The sequence below is a fragment of the Cheilinus undulatus genome, linkage group 2 (assembly GCF_018320785.1).
Source record: "Cheilinus undulatus linkage group 2, ASM1832078v1, whole genome shotgun sequence".
NCBI classification, from domain to species: domain Eukaryota; kingdom Metazoa; phylum Chordata; class Actinopteri; order Labriformes; family Labridae; genus Cheilinus; species Cheilinus undulatus.
Window position 1 is genome coordinate 24386446 of NC_054866.1, and position 20897 is coordinate 24407342.

Genomic DNA, 20897 nt, shown 5'->3' on the forward strand with positions numbered 1-20897 from the left:
GAGCTTTGATAAAGGCCTGAAGTGTTGGCAGAGAGGCTGGAGGCTGGATTTGTGAGGCATCTTGGAGAAGGAAATCTGTCCTGAATTGTCCAAGATTGTTATAGTAGCATATGTTCAGTCAGACACCCTTCTCATTAAAGCTGTGGTGACTCTGTACTTAACAGTTTAAAGTTCATAACTGAATATGTTCTAGAAATGTAAATTTCTTTTTTCAAAAGTGAACTGCTGTTGCTCACTGAAAATTCTGGTAAATAAATCTATTTTGTGAGAAATAATTCACTTTAATAGATTTTATTTGTATGTTATGCATGCTAAATGTGGGAGGTGGGGTTGGCAGCAGGCTTACAGACACATTTCTTTTTCTAGCTGCTATAAGTGCGTGAGAGTAGGGGGTACATGGCTGGAGGTCAAATGTCTGAAGGGGTACGGGCTGTGAAAAGTTTGGGAACCACTGCCCTAATTCTTCCTGTAAACTCTAAAATATACCCATGACGTTTCCATTAAAATATTTGAAAATTTCCAAGCAAATTCTCCAAAATAACCAAACAAATTGCCAAAATCTTCCTCAAAACTTCATGAAAATCAAATTTTCCCATTTAAACTGCATAAGCCTCAATGGACATTCCAGACAATGATGTCACAAATTTACATAGCAGGTTTTATACATAGACATTATATAATAATAACATATAATAAAATTTTAGACATATAATACGTATATTATGTAAACGGTTTTATAAGCCAGAATGTTTACTTCCTCATAGTGCATGCAGGGTCTATGGAAGATATCACCTAGGAAACCGCACCTTTTAAAACGGTGTAAACAACACGCTGGTTTAAAATGGCATGGGGGAATCTCGACTAGGTCATCAAAATGGCTAGCATGCCTTGTACTCATATAAGGATATAATAATAACATACTATATCTGCGTAGGCTATGCTTTGCATGTAGTAGACTTAAGTAGACTTTTATATCCTACTGTAGTCAAATATTCCCATTCACACTTACCTTACTTGAGTATCATTTCAAACGCAAGACTTCTGCATGCTAACGAGTTTTACAATCCTAAATTACTACCTCTGCGTAGTGTAAGAAAAAAAATGTTCTCCGCGGCTGTCTGTCAGTTATAATTTCTAAGCCCTTTCTCAGTGTAACCTCTGCCTGTGAGTGTCATGGATATCTGTTGTACTACGGCGCCCTCTAGTGAAGAAAACGTGCAGTGCGGGACGGTGCTGCAAAGTTATTGTTCTGCTCCATAGTTTTAACTTAACTCGGTCCAGTGTCATTTTTAACCACAGTGTGTATACTAGCTCACCGTACAGGCCCGTCGCACAGCACCTGAAATGAGGTGAGGCATTGTTGAAAGGTGCTGCAGTGTTTCAGACAGAGGAGCTCCTCACGACTCACTCCTGTTGTGGGGGATGAAAAGTCAAAAGGCGCTTAGACCAAACAGGAGGAGTGTCGGGAGGACGGAGCAGACACCGGCCGGCCTGAGGACGCGGCACACAGACAGTCAGACAGTGAGACAGAGACGGGGCTTTGGGGGAGGACGGGTCTTCACTAATAAGACAAACACCGAGGTTTGGCTGGAAACTTCGGGCAGCTGCTGAGCCAGCGAGGGCATAATGGTCGTGTCGGTGCGGAGCTGGGTCGCCAACGAGGGAGGAAAACACTTGGTCTTGGTGGGGGAAACTTTTGCAAGCTTTATGTTCAGGCTCTTTGACTCAATATTTATTATAGGCTGCTAATTTATTCGACCGTTTTATCGTTTGAGACGGTTTTTCACGAACTTCACTAAGTCACCCTCCATTCATCCTGTCAGACTGATAAAGCTAATTGAGAGGTTGCACTCAAAATACTGCTTTCACATGAAGGCTATCACATCTAGCATCTATTCCTACCAGGTAGTTGTATTTTGTAGCCTTACTCATGTTGTGACCCTGTCTGGTTATATTATTATTATTATAATAATAATTATTATTATTATTATTATTTGTGAACAATGACCTGATGTTAATACAGTTTTTAATGGACCCCTCTCTCTCTGTTGTGTGTATAGATGCTGTGGTTAGGAGCCAACACCTGGCTGTTCATTAAGACTTTTCTGCTCTACTCCACTGGAAAACAGTACCATTACCTCTACAAGATGCTGGGGGTAAGACTAAACACATTTACCTTCTGCATCGGGGGACAGCAAGACTAAATAAAAACAATGCACACTGTTTTACACTGCTGGCAAAGCAAGAGGTCTTTCAGGTAAATGTGGGGCTGGCAATGACTTTGCACCAGGCACCATAACAACTGTAACAAAGACAAGAAAATATGACAGGTCATATCTCTCCCTCTGCTTCACCTGTACAGCAGTGGCCAAGAAGAGAGCCACACTTCTTTGAGAGTGTAAACATGTCATTGCTTTGAATCATACCAGAGGCTCCTTACTAAAGTTTGAATGGTTTTGGATCAGGTTTCTAAAATTACATCGAATGTTTTGGACACTAAAAAGGACCATGTTGTATGCTGATATGCTAAAAAAGCTCCTTTTCAGCAAGTTCAATTCTGGCATGTCCCTTCTCCTTCCTGCAAATAATCCCACCATACAACTGGCCACAGTTTATGTGTACAACAAAGTTATTTAAGACTAAATCTGTATCACAGATGCTGAATGCTCCTGTTAGGATAAATCTATTGTTTGTCCTTTTTTGCTTTCTTTGAATAAACTACTCTTTCTTGTTAGAGAGCAAGAGAACACCGTAGGACACAGTTTAACTGTTATTTAACATTTCATTTTTGTGTACTTCTTTTAGTCTGTGCACATTTGTGGCCCATTGATACTGGTGTTTCCAGTGTGTAGACTTTTAGGGTCTGCATATCCATGTTTGTAAGTTTTGATGGAATACAAAGAAACACATCTAGAAAGTTATTCTTACAAAGAAGGGTTTGAAATAGCTGTTCAGGTGAAGGGAACTCGATCAGATTACAGCATCATTAATAATATTTGCTGCATCCTCAGCAGTCAGTGATTATAACAATCAGTATTTTTTTATTTCATCCTGATAAATGGCAATGATTGTGCGTCTCTCTGGTGTTTTCATCAGTTCTATGACTTAATCTCTATTTATGAAGAGACCTGCTGCCCTAGACTGCTATTTATATCACAGGAGCTGGCTTTGTGATGGATGGTCAACTTTCACATGAAGGTTTAATGAGTCAAAGTTGTGACTTTAAACTTGCTGATGGCCACGCGTGTCTGTGTGTTCACAGGCCGGCCAATCTGTATTGGTCTGTAATAACCAGTCCTATATTGACCCAGAGCCAGTGCACAGGAGCAGAATGTGGAGTTTAATTTAGCTTGTTGACTCATGTGAACTACGATGTAATTGCAGTCACAAGTTTATGATGGTTTATACGTGATTCTTTGTGTTTGTGCCAGTAGATTTTGTTTTTACGTTTGAGAAAATCATTCAAATGCCACTCTAGGCTAGTATTCTGCATGTTGCTCGTCATTGCTCCAAAACATTCAATGCCAGTGTTTACAATTGCTGTACTTAACACACTTTCATAGAAGACATAGCTTGCCCAAGCCTCACTTTACATGTACCACAAAAGAAATCATACAGTATATATACCACTTACTGACTATAACATATTTAGCCCATAAACAGGGGAATTAATGGTTATAAAATGATCACATTTCTTTATGGCAGCATTAAAGCATGTTTAATCAAAAATGCAATATGTAAATAGATTTACAGAGACATGTGGAGTATGAAATAAGATGGAAAATAGGATGTGGCAGCAAGCAGCATGTGTGAGCTATTCATGCATCGCCTGTACAGTGGGAGGCACAGGGGTGAGAGGGGCAAGTGTGGGCACGCTGCTGGCTTTGACTGAATGTCTTACCAGAGGGCTTAAGTTTATGTGTGTGTATTTAGACGTGTGTGTGTGTGTGCACATGCAGGATGGAGATATATTCCAAAGCTTTCATGCTGCTCAAGGCAAGTCAGATTTGACATCAAAAAGTGTCTTATCTAATCCACCTTTGTGACTCAGTGTATACGTGTGCATAAGTGTGTGCATGTGTGTTTGGTCTTCATGATGTAGGATATCAGATCTCCTGTTTGTGGTTTTGCCATCAGCTGCTTTTACATGAGTGCTGGAGTATGTGTGTATGGGGAGTTTTTAAAGGGTAAAGGTGTCAGACTTTTCAGTGGTTCAGGCTGTGTTAACCTTGACTTGCTAAATGTAGGTCTCTCACCTGTTTATACAGTCCGTTCTTATGTGAGTAAGTTCTTGCACTCTTGTCTTCTAAGATAATTTAAAAGCAAATTGAGGTCCTTTACATGGGTGCTTGACGAGTCATAAAATATTTACATGTAATGCATAGTAGTGACTGTGTGTTAGTTAGCCCTGTTTTTTGGGCTAAAATAAAGTAAAAGTCTTTTTATAATTGACCACTTGCCACCAGTTTACTGTGTTTCAACTGCTAAAGCTGTGACTCGTCTGTTTAGTGTAACTCTTCAAGTGTTACCAACTGCTTATGGATACACTTGGCATTAAATCATGCTTACGCCTACTTATTTTGGTGTATATCTTCCAATATACCATCACTTTCTTTTATGTTTGACCATGAAAACAGATCATAGTTTGTCCAAAAGGGCACATCTTCTGCCCAATAATAAATCTGTTCTCTGAATGAGCAGTCAGGTGTCCTAGATGTTAACTTTAAACTGATGTGACACAACAGAAAAATATCTGCCACTGACATCAGTTCATGCCCACATTATTTCTGGATGACTGGAAGGTATATCGGCCAGTACCGTAGTTGAACTGATGCATCTGTCAGGGATGTATATAATGGATTTTTGCAGATATCGGATATGCTGATGTGCCAGTATTTACAAAATAATGTGCATTGTCTTTGGCGACCATCGTGATGACTGCATGCACTTGAAGGAGTAGTGAGGTAAATGGCAGCAATAGCAGTCTAGCCTCTATAGAGTCTAGACACTGGTGGTGGTTTTGATGAGGGATGCAGTATCAGATGAGGACTTCTGTGAAGCTGGACTGGTAAAACAATGAGGTGGCTTGAGGAGGGGACTGAGGTATGCAGGATGAGATGAGCAGAAGACCTGCAAGGATCTGGACTAGATGCTGATTAACTGAATGGAGGAGGCTGGGGTGGAGGAGGGATGCAGCATCCACTCTGAAATGACGGAATGACTGTGAAAAGAGAGGATGGCAGATTTAAAGTATGACGGATGCATGATGCTTTGTTAACTAAGGTTGTGGCAGAATCTGATTAGCTTAGTTAAAGAGAAAGTGAACACCCATAATCAGCTGATCATCTGAGCAACAGAGAGAAAGAATGAAGGAAGGAAGAGATATGAGTGGGAACAGTCTTCCTGTTTGAACTTTTGCTGAGCTCCATTTGTTTGTACAGCCAGTATTTACAGCTGATAAAGGAAGGTTACAATAGCCACAATATCTGTCATAAATATTGGCAGAAATTGTCATACCTGCCGATACTGTGTCATACTGATAATACTGTACATCCCATGCGTCTGAATATCCCTAAGTACAACTAGTTATGATATTGACAAAAAATTTGCAGCTATTGACAAATAATTGGCAGCTATTTTGTCTTTTACAACTGACAAGTGTTGAATACTTGAAAGACTTGAGGTTGCGTTATTTATTTAAACCTTGGACTACGGTTCACACCTGACCTCTCTCGCCTTCTTTTGATCTCCACATGCCACCATCTCTTACACTAGCTGTTTCAGTATCTTAGGGCTAATCAGAACAGACGGCACCTGCAGAGCTCACAGAGGTTGTCCAAGAAAGTTTTTGAATCTGCTGAGTTTAGTGGACCCCAAAGTACATCTCATGTTTCCACATGAAACAGCTTTGATTAATGAGCTGCAGCTCAAGATTTCTAAAACTAGATTACATAACAGGTGTTCTCCCCTCTTAAACTTCCGGTGATTTTTACTCTTTGCATTCAGAGATCAGCATATACATCAGAGTGTTATGAGCTGTTGAAGGAACACAGGGAATGCCCTAATTGTAATTCTAAAGAATTCAGCAAATTATTTTTTTTAGAGGACAGAGAATGATCAGGTTGGTTTCTAGCAAGGAGATTACTTTGGAGATGAACAGGTGAATTGAATGCATTGCAGCCAGCCACAGGTATTGAGGTAAGAAAATGACATGACAAAGAAGGAAGACAAGGGGAGTGACATAAGATGATTAAAGCCATCGAACATGTTATTGCATATTGGACTACTTTTAGAGAGTCAGCTGTGCATGTAGGCAGTCTTGCTAGAAAAACTTTAAAGCTACTGCGAGGAACTTTCATTTTATGTTGATCTTGGTACCCTTGCCTTTATGTCTGTCTGAAGTGAAGATTTCTGATGAAGACTTTCCCTCTGTTGTATTTTATTTAATAAGTACCATTAACATTTTTATAATGAAAATTTAAAGGCTGTTCTGTGTGTGCTGCTGCAGTGTGCTGGTAAATGCATCATCTAACAATGTTGGTATTAGGAGGCCTTAAAAAGTAACTACAGAAATATTAAATCTTGCTGCTGATGGCCATGTCAGCTTTTGTAGGTTATGGAGATGCATAAGTATTATTTTTGTATCTGATTTATTACTAAATTAAAATCCCTCAGGAGAACTTTAAAGAAATCAAGATGAGAAATGTAGTGACAGTATATGGAGTAATGTGACAAACTGATGTTCTGCTCCACTCAAGGACTGTATAGATCACCAGGATTTTTGACTAAGAGGGACTTAGCTTATGATTGAATATTTTAATCCATTTTGAGGTATTATAACTGCAGAATGAGATTCACGGTTTGGTCATATGGTAAAAAGTACAAGTAGAGCTGGGTGTCAACAGCATAGAAATGTTTAAAAAAGCACAAGGATGAGCCAAGGCAATGTGATGTTAATGATATAACAGAGACAAAGTGTTTAAACATGGATCATTTTGGTGCCCCAGTGGAAAACAAGTGAACCATGAGATCTTCTCCTTTTCATACTGCTTAAATTATCTCTTTGTGGGGTAAGACTCAAACCATAGGAGGACATTACAAATGATTCCTATTTAAGATGGTGGATAGGAGGATTTTGTGATTCACTTTGGTAAATAGAGTAGTCAGATCAAGTAAGATTAGAATTGATGACATGGCATCAGTTTCTGCTGACCCCAGGCTTTCTATCACAGGCTTTGGTGCCTGATACCTGTAATTATCAGATAATGAGCTGCCTGCCTCTACAGACAGTAGTGTGTTGAAGTGTTATTTCGTCTTTGTCTGTACACATTTGACCATTGTAGATGGTGTAAATGCAGATGTTTACAAATTTCCACCAGAGCTAGAGGATGGTGTGTAAGGAGGGATGTAAGGAAAATGCGCTCTAAGGTGAGTTGAAGGTATGCCTAGTAAAAGGTATTCTTAGTATGAAATTATGTTAGTTAGATGCAAAGCCACACATGGGGGGGGCTCCCTGTGCTGCATTTTTTTTACTGAATAATAGCCATAATCAGTAGCCTTCTCTTTTCTTAAAACAAAACAGAACTTTATTAGGTTAAAAGTGTCAAAAAAAAATGGGAAGAGAGTCGGTCAAATGGGGTTTTAAAAGTAGCAGAAATTGGTACTAGAAAGTGGCAAAAATTGGATAACAGGCAAAATAGATGGAAGTAGCAAAAATAGGTCAAAAGTATACATAACTGTTGGTGAAATGTGGTTAAAATGGGCAAAAATGACAAAAAGTGGTGAAAAAGGGTTAATTGTGGCGATAATGGGGCAACAGAGGCTGCAATAGACAGCAGGTGGCAAAAATGGCTCTAAAGTGGCAGAAATGTGGAAAAGAGGTGGTGAAATGGGATTTGAAAGCAGAAAATTGGTTTAAAGTGATAGAAAATGGGGCGAAAAGATGAAGAAATGGGATTAAAACGCAACAAGAATGGGTAAAAAGTTAAAAAGTGACAGAAATTGAAAAGAAAAAGGTTTTAAGTGGAAAAAATTAGATAACGATTGGATAACGGGTTAAAGAAATTGATGGAAAGTAGCAAAAGTTGGTAAAAAGTGGAGAAAACAGGCAGAACAAACAATGGAGTGTGGTTAATATTGCTAAAAATGGGTGTAAAAAGTGGTGAAAAGGGGTTAATAGTAGCAATAATGGGCCAGCATAGACAACGATAGGTGGAAAATGGAAAATGAATTGAAGGTGGCAAAACAGGCTGAAGCCGAGTTTGACACTGTTTAAAAAGTGGCAAAAATGGATGTAAAAAGATTGTGAAATAGGACTTTAAAAGTAGCAAAAATTGTGTTAAAAGTGGAAAAACTGGGGACAAAATATTAAAAGATGTTCAAATGTGGAAAGGTGGTATGGATGGGTGAATAAAAGGCCAAAATGAAAATTGAAGAAAAGTGACAAATGCTGGCAAAAAGGGCGGAACAATTGGTTAAAAGGTAGCAACAATAAATCATTTCAATATCAGGACTTAGTCATAGTTTAACACACTTTTTTGCTCCAAGATGAAGTACTGTTAGCCAGAACCTGTGCTAGCACCAGTGCTACTGCTCCAGCACACATACATTGATACTATCAATAAATCACATTGGGGAGGGCCCATTCTCTGGGTTTGTCAGGGCTAGATGTCATTTTGCTTGTTTTTTTTTTTTTTTTTTTTTTTTTTTTTAATTTTCACATTGCAGTGCAGTCGCAGTGATGATATCGTTAACATTATTCTGTATTACATCTTTCACTGTGTCAAAGTCACTCATGATTCTCTTTCTATCCATTGGCCCATAACAAGTAATTGCCAATTGTGTTTTCAACATACCAGATAAAGTGCCTTTAAACTCTATGTGCTGAACTTCAACAGTTCAGAACAGCCATACTGTCAGGTTTTAAAGAGGTTGACTGATGTGGAAAACAACAACACATAGTTATTCAGATATTCAGACATTATTTAGTTATTCAATCAGCTTGTGATTGATCAGTCATAATAGCTATAGTCATTAGAGAATTTTAGATGCTATTTTAAGTTTTCAAACAATTCCAAAAGAAGTCCTTTTCTCATTAAAAATAACAGAACATTTTCATTTTCTGCCTCAGCAGATGAACACAGAACATAATCAGCTTCACATACTGAGAAGGACAAAGATGCTTTTAGGTCACCCTGTGTGGTGAGGAAGTCATGCCTTCAGCCTTCAGTGCTCGTGCTGAATGGTCTAAATCTGAGCAGGAAAAGCTCAGAAGTTTGTGTTGCACCACTGGAGTGTTATCACATAACATCCGGTTTATCAGACCCAGTCTCACCCACCTGTCTTACATTGTACAATGTATAAATCTGTGTGTTTCTCTCTCTCTCAGCTAGGGCTGTGCATCAGCAGGGCGTCAGCATCCGTGCTCAACCTGAACTGCAGTTTGGTGCTGTTGCCGATGTGTCGCTCCCTGCTCACCTTTGTCCGGGGAACACATACGGTAAGAAAGACTGGGTGTAGAGGATGATGAACAGAGACATTTATTTAAAGTAATTTTGAGTAGTGTTACTAGTGATTAATAAAAGAAGAAAGAATAATACAAAATGCAGAATGGCCTTTGCAATTAAAACATCAAGATGATTACTGGTAAAATGATAATGTAGTTTATCAGTGCCCGTATGTTAGAGATGCAAATTACTAGACTTTTTGTATTTTATCAGTTTTTGAGGGAAACCACTCACACACTGTAAGCCTGAACTGTAAAAACAGTTTTAAAAACAACAAAAAAACAAAAGTTGTGTTAACTAAAAAATCCAAAATATCGATTTCAGCTCTATTTTTCTGAATTAATTAACATTCTTAGTTTTAAGTAAAAAATAATCACTCCAGGTTTTTGTCATTGTACTCAGATTATTTGACAATCATCCCTTAATCTGCATAGTTTTCCCAGAGTTCCTTGGGGCATTAGATATTTTTGCACAATGAGTGAAGTTACCCTCTCAGTTAGAGATGTCCTGCCTGTGGAGCTAGACATAGAAAGGATGATGAACTAAACTCTGTGAGAGAGAACTTTCTGGGACAACATGCCCGTTTCAGTCTGTGCCACTTGTAGTAGAGTTGGCTTACTTTGGATGGCATGACTGTTAAAACTAAAATATGTGACAGGCATAAGGGAGTCTACAGTGGATGAGAAACATATAAATTAAATGTTTGAACTTGAGTCATACTAAAAAAATCTATTTCCACTACTTAAAAACTTCTACGTGATCAGTATTTTCAACTTGTTTGGTTTTACAGTGCATTAAGAGCACAAACTGCTGGAATGCACTGGTGAAATAGTGAAAAATCATGTAAAATGCAAGAAAAATGTGTTATTTTGATGCATGTATCAATCAAATAAGTTCTAAATATACAGTGCTTAACAAATTTATTAGACCACCTGTCATATTTGTCTCAAAGACCACCCAGCATCATGAAGTGCTTTAATGCGGACTCTTTCATTTTCAGTGAGCTTTCCACATTTTACCATTTTGAACAGGAATGAGGAATTTCAAACTGAATTCACCCAAATTTGAGCTGGCTCATTGGGCTTCTTTGAGAAGTTAGAAATTAATCAAGCATAGCATTCAACCTCTAAAACTCATTTTTCTGTTCAGGAATGCGAGTAAATAACTATAATTTGACATATTAATCAAGAAATATTAACATGCTTTACTATTTTTTGTTTTTTTGTAAATCAGTAAATTTGAAAATTCATGGATAACAATAATAATTACATTTTAGCATTTAAAATATCATTTGGGTTAAAGAGCTTCTACATATTGGTGTATTAACCATTGCAGAAACATAAAAAATTATTTTGGTAATTACCAATGCTGTTAATTTAGGGCAGCTGTGACATAAACCTTACTTTGGTTAGGGTCAGGGTGGTCTAATAAATTTGTTAAGCACTGTATGTACGATTGATATTAAGTTAAAAATAAGTTATGTGAATGCATTTTTTTTCCTTTAAATCTCAGCTACAAAGATAAACCTGCTGCTGTGTTACAACATCTACTCTTGCAGGTACCCAGCAGGAAGACTCGTAGACTTCTTGACAAGAGCAAGACCTTTCACGTCGCATGTGGAGTTGCCATCTGCATCTTCTCTGGTAAAAACTGTCACTTATCACCACAGCTCATATGTTCTCATGTATCACACTGTGTGAGTATGTCAGTGTCTGTGTTATGTGTGGATAAATGGACCCAGGCTGGCTCAGCATTCCTGGAGTACCAGCTGTGATGTCTGTCCAGCTGGTCATGTGTGCGTCTACTGTGTACTTGTGTACTTGTGTGTATTTGTGTGTCTTTGTGACTGTGTTGCTGTTCTCGTGAGTCTCTTCTCATGACATCATGGGAGCTTGTAGCAGCTCTGTGTCCACTGGGTCTTCATCTATCAGGCCTTATCCTCTTCTCATTCATGTCAGGAGGTTATTTTTCTGACAAGCTTGACTTTAGATCCATATACCATAACACGGGAGCCTTATTTTCTCATGGAAAAAAAACACAACCCAAGTCAACAAAAGCCCTATTTACTGTATTACAACATGATATGGGTTTTTTCTTGCAGTGATCTTAATTCTAAAGATCTGCTGGCCTTTAACTTAATAATGCTAGCTGATGAGCGTTGGATAAAACCTTTTTTATTCTCTACCCACACCCATACCAAGCAGTGTTTTACCATTTTTAAAGCTTTAAATTATACCTATGACTTTAGAGTTAAGCTTTTATTATCTAAGAGCATTTCTGCTCCATCAGATTGCACATGGAGGAGGTTTAATTAATTGATTTTTGGTGATACATCAGGAATATAGCACTGTTCATAGTACTAAAATTAGGGAAATCAAACTATAAAATGTTTGAAAAGTCAGCAAAATTAAAGCAACAAAGGCCAAGGTACCCAATATTTCCAATATTGCACCTTGAAAACATAACATCTTAGGGTTTGTCTATTTTTTGTTGATTCCTCTAACTCCATCTGCTCTGTTGAAACAGGTACTTGTCTTATAAATTTTTAGCAAAAGAAAAAAACCTGACCCACAATAATTACCACAGAGGCAAGTAACAAACAAAATAAACTGGGAGCAGGATTTCTCAAGCCATCTGCACATAAAAAAGTCTATATTCCTCACTGTGGCCATGCTCGGCACTCTATTAGGGTGTAGATACTGCTAATGCAACAGTAAACATGAGTCCACTATTTTTTTTTACCATTGTTAAGGCCTTTAGAAAGCTTATAGATGCTAAAAGGCACCAAACACAAAATTACTGGCTGTAGTCGTTGTGGATATCTGTGTCATTTAATGGCAACTGGTGAAGATTGTAGACATTTGACTTAAAACAAAAAAAAAAATGTCATGTTCATAATGTTGCTTAGAAATGTGTTTTATTTCCTCAACAGCATAAACAACAGTACAAAAACTATTTTTGTTATCCTTTCCGTAATTATTTAATTTCAGGCTTAAGTGTTGGATCAACATCTTAGCAAAGCTTTCCAGAGGCTCTAAAGGACAACAACTAAGAAAAAAAAAGCAAGAGCTGGCATCTGTTCTCACTGACACATCCTCTGTGTGCTTGAAAGAAAGAAAGAAAGAAAGAAAGAAAGAAAGAAAGAAAGAAAGAAGGGGGGGGAGCAGTGGGAGTGAGAAAGGATGTGAGTGAGAAAAAGGGACCCTTGTGTCTCATGATTACGCCCTCTAATTCCATCAGCTGTCGAAAGGCTGCATGTTTAGCCCATGATGTCAGGAGGGTCTGTGTGTGTGTGTGTGTGTGTGGGGGTGTGTGTGTGTGTGTGCTTGTGTGTGTCCATGAGTCAGGAGGATGTTTTGCTGACTTTCTGCTGAATAGACAAAGAAATGTTTGTAAGAGTGTCTGCCAGCAGTTCATTTTGACCTTTATAATTAACTCAATGTGTGTGTGTGTGTGTAAGGCTGAGAAGATGCTTGCTGTGACTGCTTGTGTCTGTGTGTTTCAGATCAGTATTGTGCAATCTTTTCTCTTCTTCTGTAGTCGTGCACGTGTCTGCCCACCTGGTAAATGTTGTGAACTTCAGTGTGAGCTACTCAGACGACTTCCCTGCCCTGAATTTGGCTCGCTACAGAGGAGAGGTGAAACACAAATACTCACACATTTGTGTTTGATGTTTGTTTGGACCTTCTTAGCTTTAAAAATTCAATGGTGATAACCTATACCATCACAAAAACGGACATAAGTAAAATGTTAGTAATATTAAAGCCAAATATAGTTAAAACATACTAATACATCATATCATAGAGCTGCATCTGAAATCAATAGGATTCAAATATGGTATATGACAAATGTCATTGGGGATGCACAATATTGGATTTTTTGGTGATATCCAATATCAGTCACAATGCTTAAATTAAGTTCATATCCAAAATTTCAGCCCTTGAAAAACACTTTTAATGAGACATCTACCTAGTGTATGGCTGACTGCAACTTTCTGGGATGCCCGGGGGAGGGGGCGGTTGCTGTCCCTTATGTCTGTGGGCTGAGAATTCAAAGACTCTAAAGTTTAAAACATAAAACCCTGTCAGTAGGAAACAACCCATGACCCATGATTAACCCCGTAAAGCCTGAAAACATAAATAAAAGCCAGAAAATTCAAATTTTTTGGAAGTGAAATGTTCATTTAACTTTCTAATGAAATTTTAAAAGATTCAAATTTCCATAAAATTTAACAAATACATTTTTAGTATCTCATTTCATTCATTAGGTGTTTTTGGTAACTGATAATCCACTTGAGGGCATTTTTTATCATTTCTCAGATTGTATTCAGAAGTTTTTTGAGTAATTTATTGAGCATATTGATTAGATAGAGGTGTCATTAAAAGTATGTATCAAATACGCGCCAACAGGCGTTACGTGGTTAATATCTGCATGTTTTGTTTTTTTTCAAAAACTGTCGGACTAAAGGTTTTCATTCTGAAAATAATTTTACATGATGTTTGATATAAGACTATATTTCTGTAGACAATTAAGCATCAGTTCTATAACTTTTTGTAACATGCTGAATGCTTTATTATTTTTTCACACTAATAATAAAACACAATGTGAATAGTCTTCTGTTCTTTCCATGAAAATATAAGTAATAACAACACTTAGACCTATTTGTGACTAAATTCATGATTTAGACCGTTGGAAAGCTGTTCACCTTCCTCTTCGATTCATTTGACAAGGGGAAATATATGAGCCCATGATGTTATACCCCGCCCCCCTAACGCTACGATATAAAATCACAGTGCAGCTAATCTCAGTACAGTCTGTTGTTAGCTGATGTCACTGCCTTCATTGTGCTCTGATCGGAAGCATTTTTTTTTTTTTTTTTTGAGAGGATCATATTTCTCGTGAGTGGGTGTGGCTTCAGCTCATTCAACCGACGCCCACATCATCCTAGAGCAGATTGTACTTCCTCAATTTTCATGGTTTTGAAGCTTAATTTCATAAAATTAGAGATGTTTTTCATTGGGCCTGTTGGTTCATAACGCAGTGGCTTGTCATACAACAATCCTAAAATAATATATTTTTATATGAAGTTACAGGGACTTTAAGTTGAGTATTTAATTACATCTCTTGGTCCAATAAATGAAAAAAGTAAATCGTTCTAACAGCGATCTCTCTGGACATTTTTCTCAACTTTATCGTTCAATTGCACAGACAAGAAAGGGCAAAACAGCTGTTTTTGGAATAATAAAAAGAGCATTAGAAATAATTTTAAGTTATCCACCTTACCTCAGCAGTTCTGGCCAGCTGATGCAAAATTAGTATAATTTCATATTGTCTCCTATAGTTTATGTGGATAGGGCTTCCCCTGTGGACTAATTAGTATTTCTTGTCTTATGAGTGATTTTGTCCTGTACTTCCTTAGTAGTTCTGATAAAAAATGTACCCTTGCTTTCTTCAAGAAATATGTCAGTCCTCATCAGTCTTTCTTGTGAAAAACTTAAAAAGGCTTTTTCTGCTGCATTCTGTTTACCTTTAAACCTGACACCTACCTGTTGCAGCAGTTCCATTCATATCAGAACGATATAGGAAAACTCACTCTCATCTCTGATGGCCTCATTTGCTTTTGTTGGTCACATAGAGGCATTAACTTCAGTACCTTTTCACTCTGGTTTATAGCCAGCTAACAAATATTTAAAACAGCCATCACAAACATTATTTTTGTATTTTCTTTGCAGGACCCAAAACTGATCATACTGACAACAAGTAAGATGAGAGACTTTTTTATACTGTGTTTGCATGCGTGTGTATGCTGGTATGTTCATGCCTGTGTGGGAGTGGAGGCATTAAATGTGTTGCAGATTAGAGTGGCTTTTTGCCAAGAGGGCTGTTGGAGGTCATGCAGTTTTTAGTGTTTTTTGTCTCTGCACTACCTCTTTTTCATTTTTTTGAGAAGTAAAATAAGCCTTTGATGTAAAGAGATTGGTTACTGTTAAATGGTTTCAGATTTTTGATTTGAAAATATAAATCATAATAAGCAGATGTCTCCTGCTTGATTTAAAAAGGTGTCTTGGGGTTAAACTTGTCTCTGCTCTCTAACTTCAGTCCCAGGAGTCACTGGTGTCCTGTTGGTTCTCATCCTCTTTCTGATGTTCACATCCTCCTCATACTGTGTGCGGTAGGCCACGCCATCATAAATAATCCCAATCACCATGTTTTATGTGTTTGTAGTCTGTCATGTTGTGAGTGTGTTTCAATAGCTGTGTGTGCAGTTTGGGATGACTTGACTAAGTTATATTTTACACTTTGAAAGACTTTGAAAAAGTCTTCCGGAGCACTAGGATGTAACTTTTTAAGAGATCTGAGAATAAAACCATGAGTAGACATGCTAACAAAGAAAATCCCCACTAAGTGCTCCACTCACAGCTCTGTCATTACGCAGGTCATAGTGGGTCACCCACTCTGCATGTGTGGATGTGTGCTACCTCGTGTGGGTGTGTAAGACTTAAGTTGTATGTGTGTGCATGTGCTCTCTTCACTTGCTTGAGTGATTGAAGAAAGGATAAGAGGCTTTACTGGACCCCTTGAGGCTAGATAAGAGATTAGGTAAGTGGCTGGAGAAGTTGGATGAAGGCTGGGGCACACAAGAGGACTACATACATTATGAATTATAGTCATCATAATAACACACATTCAATATTTTTACATTCTGTGAATAAAAGTGCTTGTAATTAGCATTTCTACCCTTAGATATCATTGCTTTTAATATACTTTTGAGGATATCTTAAGTGATGTTAAAAAAGGGAAAATTGATGACATGTAATATTTTCCCAATTAATATGACTAGAAACTGAAGCAGATTATTTTGGGGTGATGATGGCCTGGTGATAAGGTCTCGCCTCAGGGACGGAGTTGGCATCTTAGGTTAACCTGTGGCTCCTTTTCTCTTATATTACCTGCTCTCTCTCCCAATTTTCTGCATTATTCCCTATCTTGTCTAAATCAAGGCAAAAGCCCAGAAATAAATCCTTCACAAAAGATTACAATGTTTTACTTAAATTAATTGATTTCCCAAAACTTATCTATGACCTGCACACAATATGATGACACTTCCTGAAGGCTAATGCAAAAACGTTTTGGAATTTCTGGGATTCAGTGTGTGAAAGATAACTAAAGGATGGTTTTTAATTTGAAATATTTCAAAAATCCAATATTTCAATTGAAGTGTATTTTAAAATATACAAACAATACAATCCAATAAAGAGCACAAGCTGTTTTTGTTGTTTTCTTTTCCCTCAATGAAATACTTGCACTGAAAATTTCTTTGGAAGTGTAGCTTGTAAAGATATGATACAGATGCAGTGATGCAAATTTAACCTCTCAGAAGCTGTGGAATTTTGTAAAATCAGTATCAAGGTTCAAAGAAATGATTTAAAGCTAATATTTTTTGCTGTAACGCTATCTAATGACAGAAATCTCACCAGTCACTGGATTACCAGGCACTGAGTGTCAATTGGGGGTGAACACACAGTTTGATTTGTGGTGACGCTGCACAGAAGCAGCGTAAATGTAAAGGAAGCAACATGAAAGAAGTTTCAGTCAAAAGATGAATACACAACCTGATAACTGTTTGCAGTGTTTATAGGGGGTCGTCCTGTGTAATGACCTTTTAATACTGACCTCTGATGTCCTGCTTACTCAGACTCCCAGCGTGGAGTCTCTGCGTCTGCTCCTGAACAAACTCTGACCTCGCTCTCTTCTTTTGTTGTCTCAGCTCTTTGTGTTTCTCACTCTTTTGTACCATATTATCAAACTATTACCTAACATTCACATCAGTGTTTGGGCATTGTTTCTGCTTCAAATAGCTTTGGTGTGATTTAGAGGCAAGAGTTTTATTAAAAAATAGTTACATGTTGTCACTTGACATTTTGTTTCAGGGTGTCCAACTATGAGATCTTTTGGTACACACACAATCTCTTCATTGTTTTCTACATCATCCTGATGGTGCATATGGTCGGGTAAGTTTCTGGCCTCTGATAGTAACATTAAATCTACATCGGTGCCTATAAAGAAAGTATTCACTCACCCCCCAAAAATGCAAAGAAGCTTCTTAAATGCCAAATTGAAACCAGATTTCCAGAAAAGTAATGTCAGTTAAATAAAAATATATGATGTAAAATAAGTGAGTGCATAAATATTCACCCCCTTCAAGTCAGTATTTTGTAGATGCACCTTTGGCTGCAATCACAGCACTGAGTCTGTGTGGATAGGTCTCAGTCAGGCCTGCACATGTTGACACTGCGATTTTGTTGTTCTGCTCAAGCTCTGTAAGGTTCAACGTTGGGCAAGTTACTTAAAAATAGTAACTATTAGTTACAGTTATTAGTTACTGCTTGCAAAAACTAATCGAGTTAGTAACTGAGTTACTGCATCGTAAAAGTAACTAGTTTGAAAAGTAACTCAGGCATTACTTTTTTTGCTTCAATCATCATTATTGTACATATCACATTAATTTGTGTTGTTGTGGCAGTGTGAGAGGAAATAACTAATATATAACATTGTAGCCATTATCATTATGTTTGAAAGTGGTGAAATAATAAAACACAGTAGAAATGTTTCTCAACTTTTGACAGTGTTAAAGCATTTTTACACTGTTTAAGAATACTAAAATAGCTGCGCTCTGTTGACAGTCTACGGATTAAATCCCAGCTGCTCTCTAAATGTCCTTCTGCATGTCTTATCTCTCGTCTTTTTTTTTTTCTCATTATTTCTCTGAAGGCAGTGGACTCTACAGCTTATATCAAAAGCATGTCTTCAACAACATACTTTTCTGTTAGTCTGTTTAGTGTTTACTTAGTGACACACTGTGCAGCTGGCAGTGATTTAGAATCAAGTCTTGGTTGTATGGATGGAGTGGCTCCTCCTTTGTCTGCTGTGCTACCGTGAGATGTACCTGGGTTAGCAGTGTTTGTAGCATCCGGCGCTCTGATAACTAGTTTAGCTGTAGTGTGTTGTTTAACTCTTTACTTTGTGATGTTAGAATGACTATTCTTGGCAGTGGAAAAGTTTTCTTTCCTGTTCTTTTTCATCCTTTATCTCGAGGAGGGAAAGTGATGCTGGTGTTTCCAAGACAGAGAGCTCACGCTCAAGTGCTCAGCCATGACGTGTGTGTGTGTGTTTCAGTGCCAGTGTTTTTTGTGTGTCTCTGCAGAGGTTATTCTCTCTCCCAGGATGGTGATGTACTTACAGTCCCGTCACATCATCCGGCTGTAAAAGTAATGGGTAACGTGTGATTTAAATTCTCAGTAATTGTAACAGCGCTAATCATTTTGTAAAAAACGTGTTACACCACTAGTTACCATCAAAAGTAACAGTGTTTCTGTAACTTGTCACTTATCAATGCATTACTCCCAACACTGGTCAGGTTGCATGAGGATTGGGCATGAACAGCCCTTTTTTTAAGTCCGGCCATAGATTCTCTCTAGGTCTGGACTTTGACTTGGCCTCTCCAGAACATTCACCATGTTGTCTTTAAACCATTTCTGTGCAGCTTTCGCTGTAACCTTCAGGTCGTTGTTTTGCTGGAAAATACTATAAATCTTTTCCCAAGCTTCAGTTCTCTTGCAGCCTCGATAAGACTGTTCCTTTGTCTTCATGCTGTAATAGTAGCCAGGAATACTAATTACGTAGTGGACCTTCAAGACACAGCTGTCTTATACTACATTCACTTTAGACATGTTCACTTCACTCAGGCAATCACCATTTCACTAACTTTGAGACTGCTTGCATCAACTGGCTGGACCTCTGCTGAATTAGGTCAGTCTCTTTAAAGGGGGTAAATATTTGTGAAGTCACTTATTCAACCTTCATATTTTTATTTAATTGACATTACTTTGTAGAAATGTGTTTTCACTTTGCCATTAAAGAGATTTTTTTGTCATTTATTTGGCCAAAAATGCAAAATTATAATGACAATGATTGATTTATAAAATCACTAAAAGGCTAAAACATCCAAAGGGGTGAATTCTTTTATAGGCACTGTATGTTTGTGTGTAGATGGATCTCTATATCAGCCAGTGATTATCTACCAACTCCAGAACACAAATTAAGATTAAAAAAAAAAGTTAGAAACAAAACACTCAACATCCACAGTTTTAACAGTCTTTAAAATTAAGCCCCAAATTCAGTATGACTGACAAAATATGAATCCACCTGTACATGTGTTAATGTCAGGAAAAGAAATTGAGCATTTTACTGACTTACATCATTTTAGAAAGTTATATTGTTGATCCTGTGAAGCAGCGTTTTTAAATGTGCTGTATAATTAAAGTTAGCTTAACTTATCCCACAAGAGTTATCAAATCAGTTACTATTCATAGAGTTTTTCCATTTAACTGAGAAGTGTCCAACAATTTCCAGGTTTCCTGCATTGATTTACATTAAGGCCGGCTGAGACTACACGATTTTTTTGGTCGTTTATGACAGCACCATGTCAGACTACGCAACAAAAATCTTGTCCCATCTTGGCTGACAACCTGGCCGCACTACAAGAGTGATCCTGACCCCTCACCGTATGCTCACGTCACCACTGTCTCCGAGACTGAGTGCGAGTTGGTTCACAGGTTGACGGGGGGGCAGGTCAAAGAGTGTCAGTCACTCTACAACTGAAGCACTAAGTGACAGTAGCGGTCTTTTGCTCGTAAAAAAGGAAAATAAGACACAATTATGGATTGGATTATGGATAATAGTTATGGTTGTCTCAAGAGGAGGACAATATGGACTGGCTCTCCCTCAGATAGAACTTAAGGTATGCATGTTATAATGTAAATAAAATAAAATTTACAAATTAGTTTCAGGGAATAAAAGGAGATCAAAAGTGGTAAATCTTGTAAATGATGATGAAAGATAGGGAGCAGATGCCCTGTTGGGAGATGTCAGGATTCACGTCATTGACGTCAGGTCAGGGTGCCAAACTACATAGATGATGATGTGAGAAAAATTCTGGCATGCTAGTCTTGTTGAATTGTGGTCGTGGGGCATCTTGGACGCATCATTAATTATGTCACACTACAAGACCGCTAGTTGTTCCCGACTCTCTAAATCGGGCCCGAGTTTTGAGGATGAGCTGCGACGTTGCAGTCGGGCTTAAATCTGGCTGAATTCGTGTAGTCTGAGCCGGCCTGTAGGAAGTCATGACTCAGTCCCAATACACTCTTCATGCCTACCACTTAACCCTACCCCTATATTTTGCATAGGATTAGAGTGAGAGGTACATGGTCCTTCAAATTAAGATTTTCCTGAGATACAATCCAAACTGAATACTATGGGAAATCTCCCAGAATGCCTTGCCATCAGTAATTCCACTGCTCAAATGTCAAGGTACAAATATGAGCAGAG

At 37.9% G+C, this 20897-nt stretch overlaps 1 protein-coding gene across 1 annotated transcript in view; it reads left to right on the forward strand.

Moving 5' to 3' along the window:
- Window positions 1-1519: 1519 nt before the first annotated feature.
- LOC121524646 (NADPH oxidase 4) overlaps window positions 1520-20897 on the forward strand; it is a 37907-nt gene continuing 18529 nt past the window's right edge. The window contains exons 1-8 of the mRNA XM_041810076.1: window positions 1520-1683; window positions 2061-2156; window positions 9389-9499; window positions 11065-11149; window positions 13047-13144; window positions 15239-15266; window positions 15606-15678; window positions 17438-17518. Of these exons, the coding sequence (XP_041666010.1) occupies window positions 1627-1683; window positions 2061-2156; window positions 9389-9499; window positions 11065-11149; window positions 13047-13144; window positions 15239-15266; window positions 15606-15678; window positions 17438-17518 (629 nt within the window). The 5' untranslated portion in view covers window positions 1520-1626. The remainder of the gene's footprint in view (window positions 1684-2060; window positions 2157-9388; window positions 9500-11064; window positions 11150-13046; window positions 13145-15238; window positions 15267-15605; window positions 15679-17437; window positions 17519-20897) is intronic.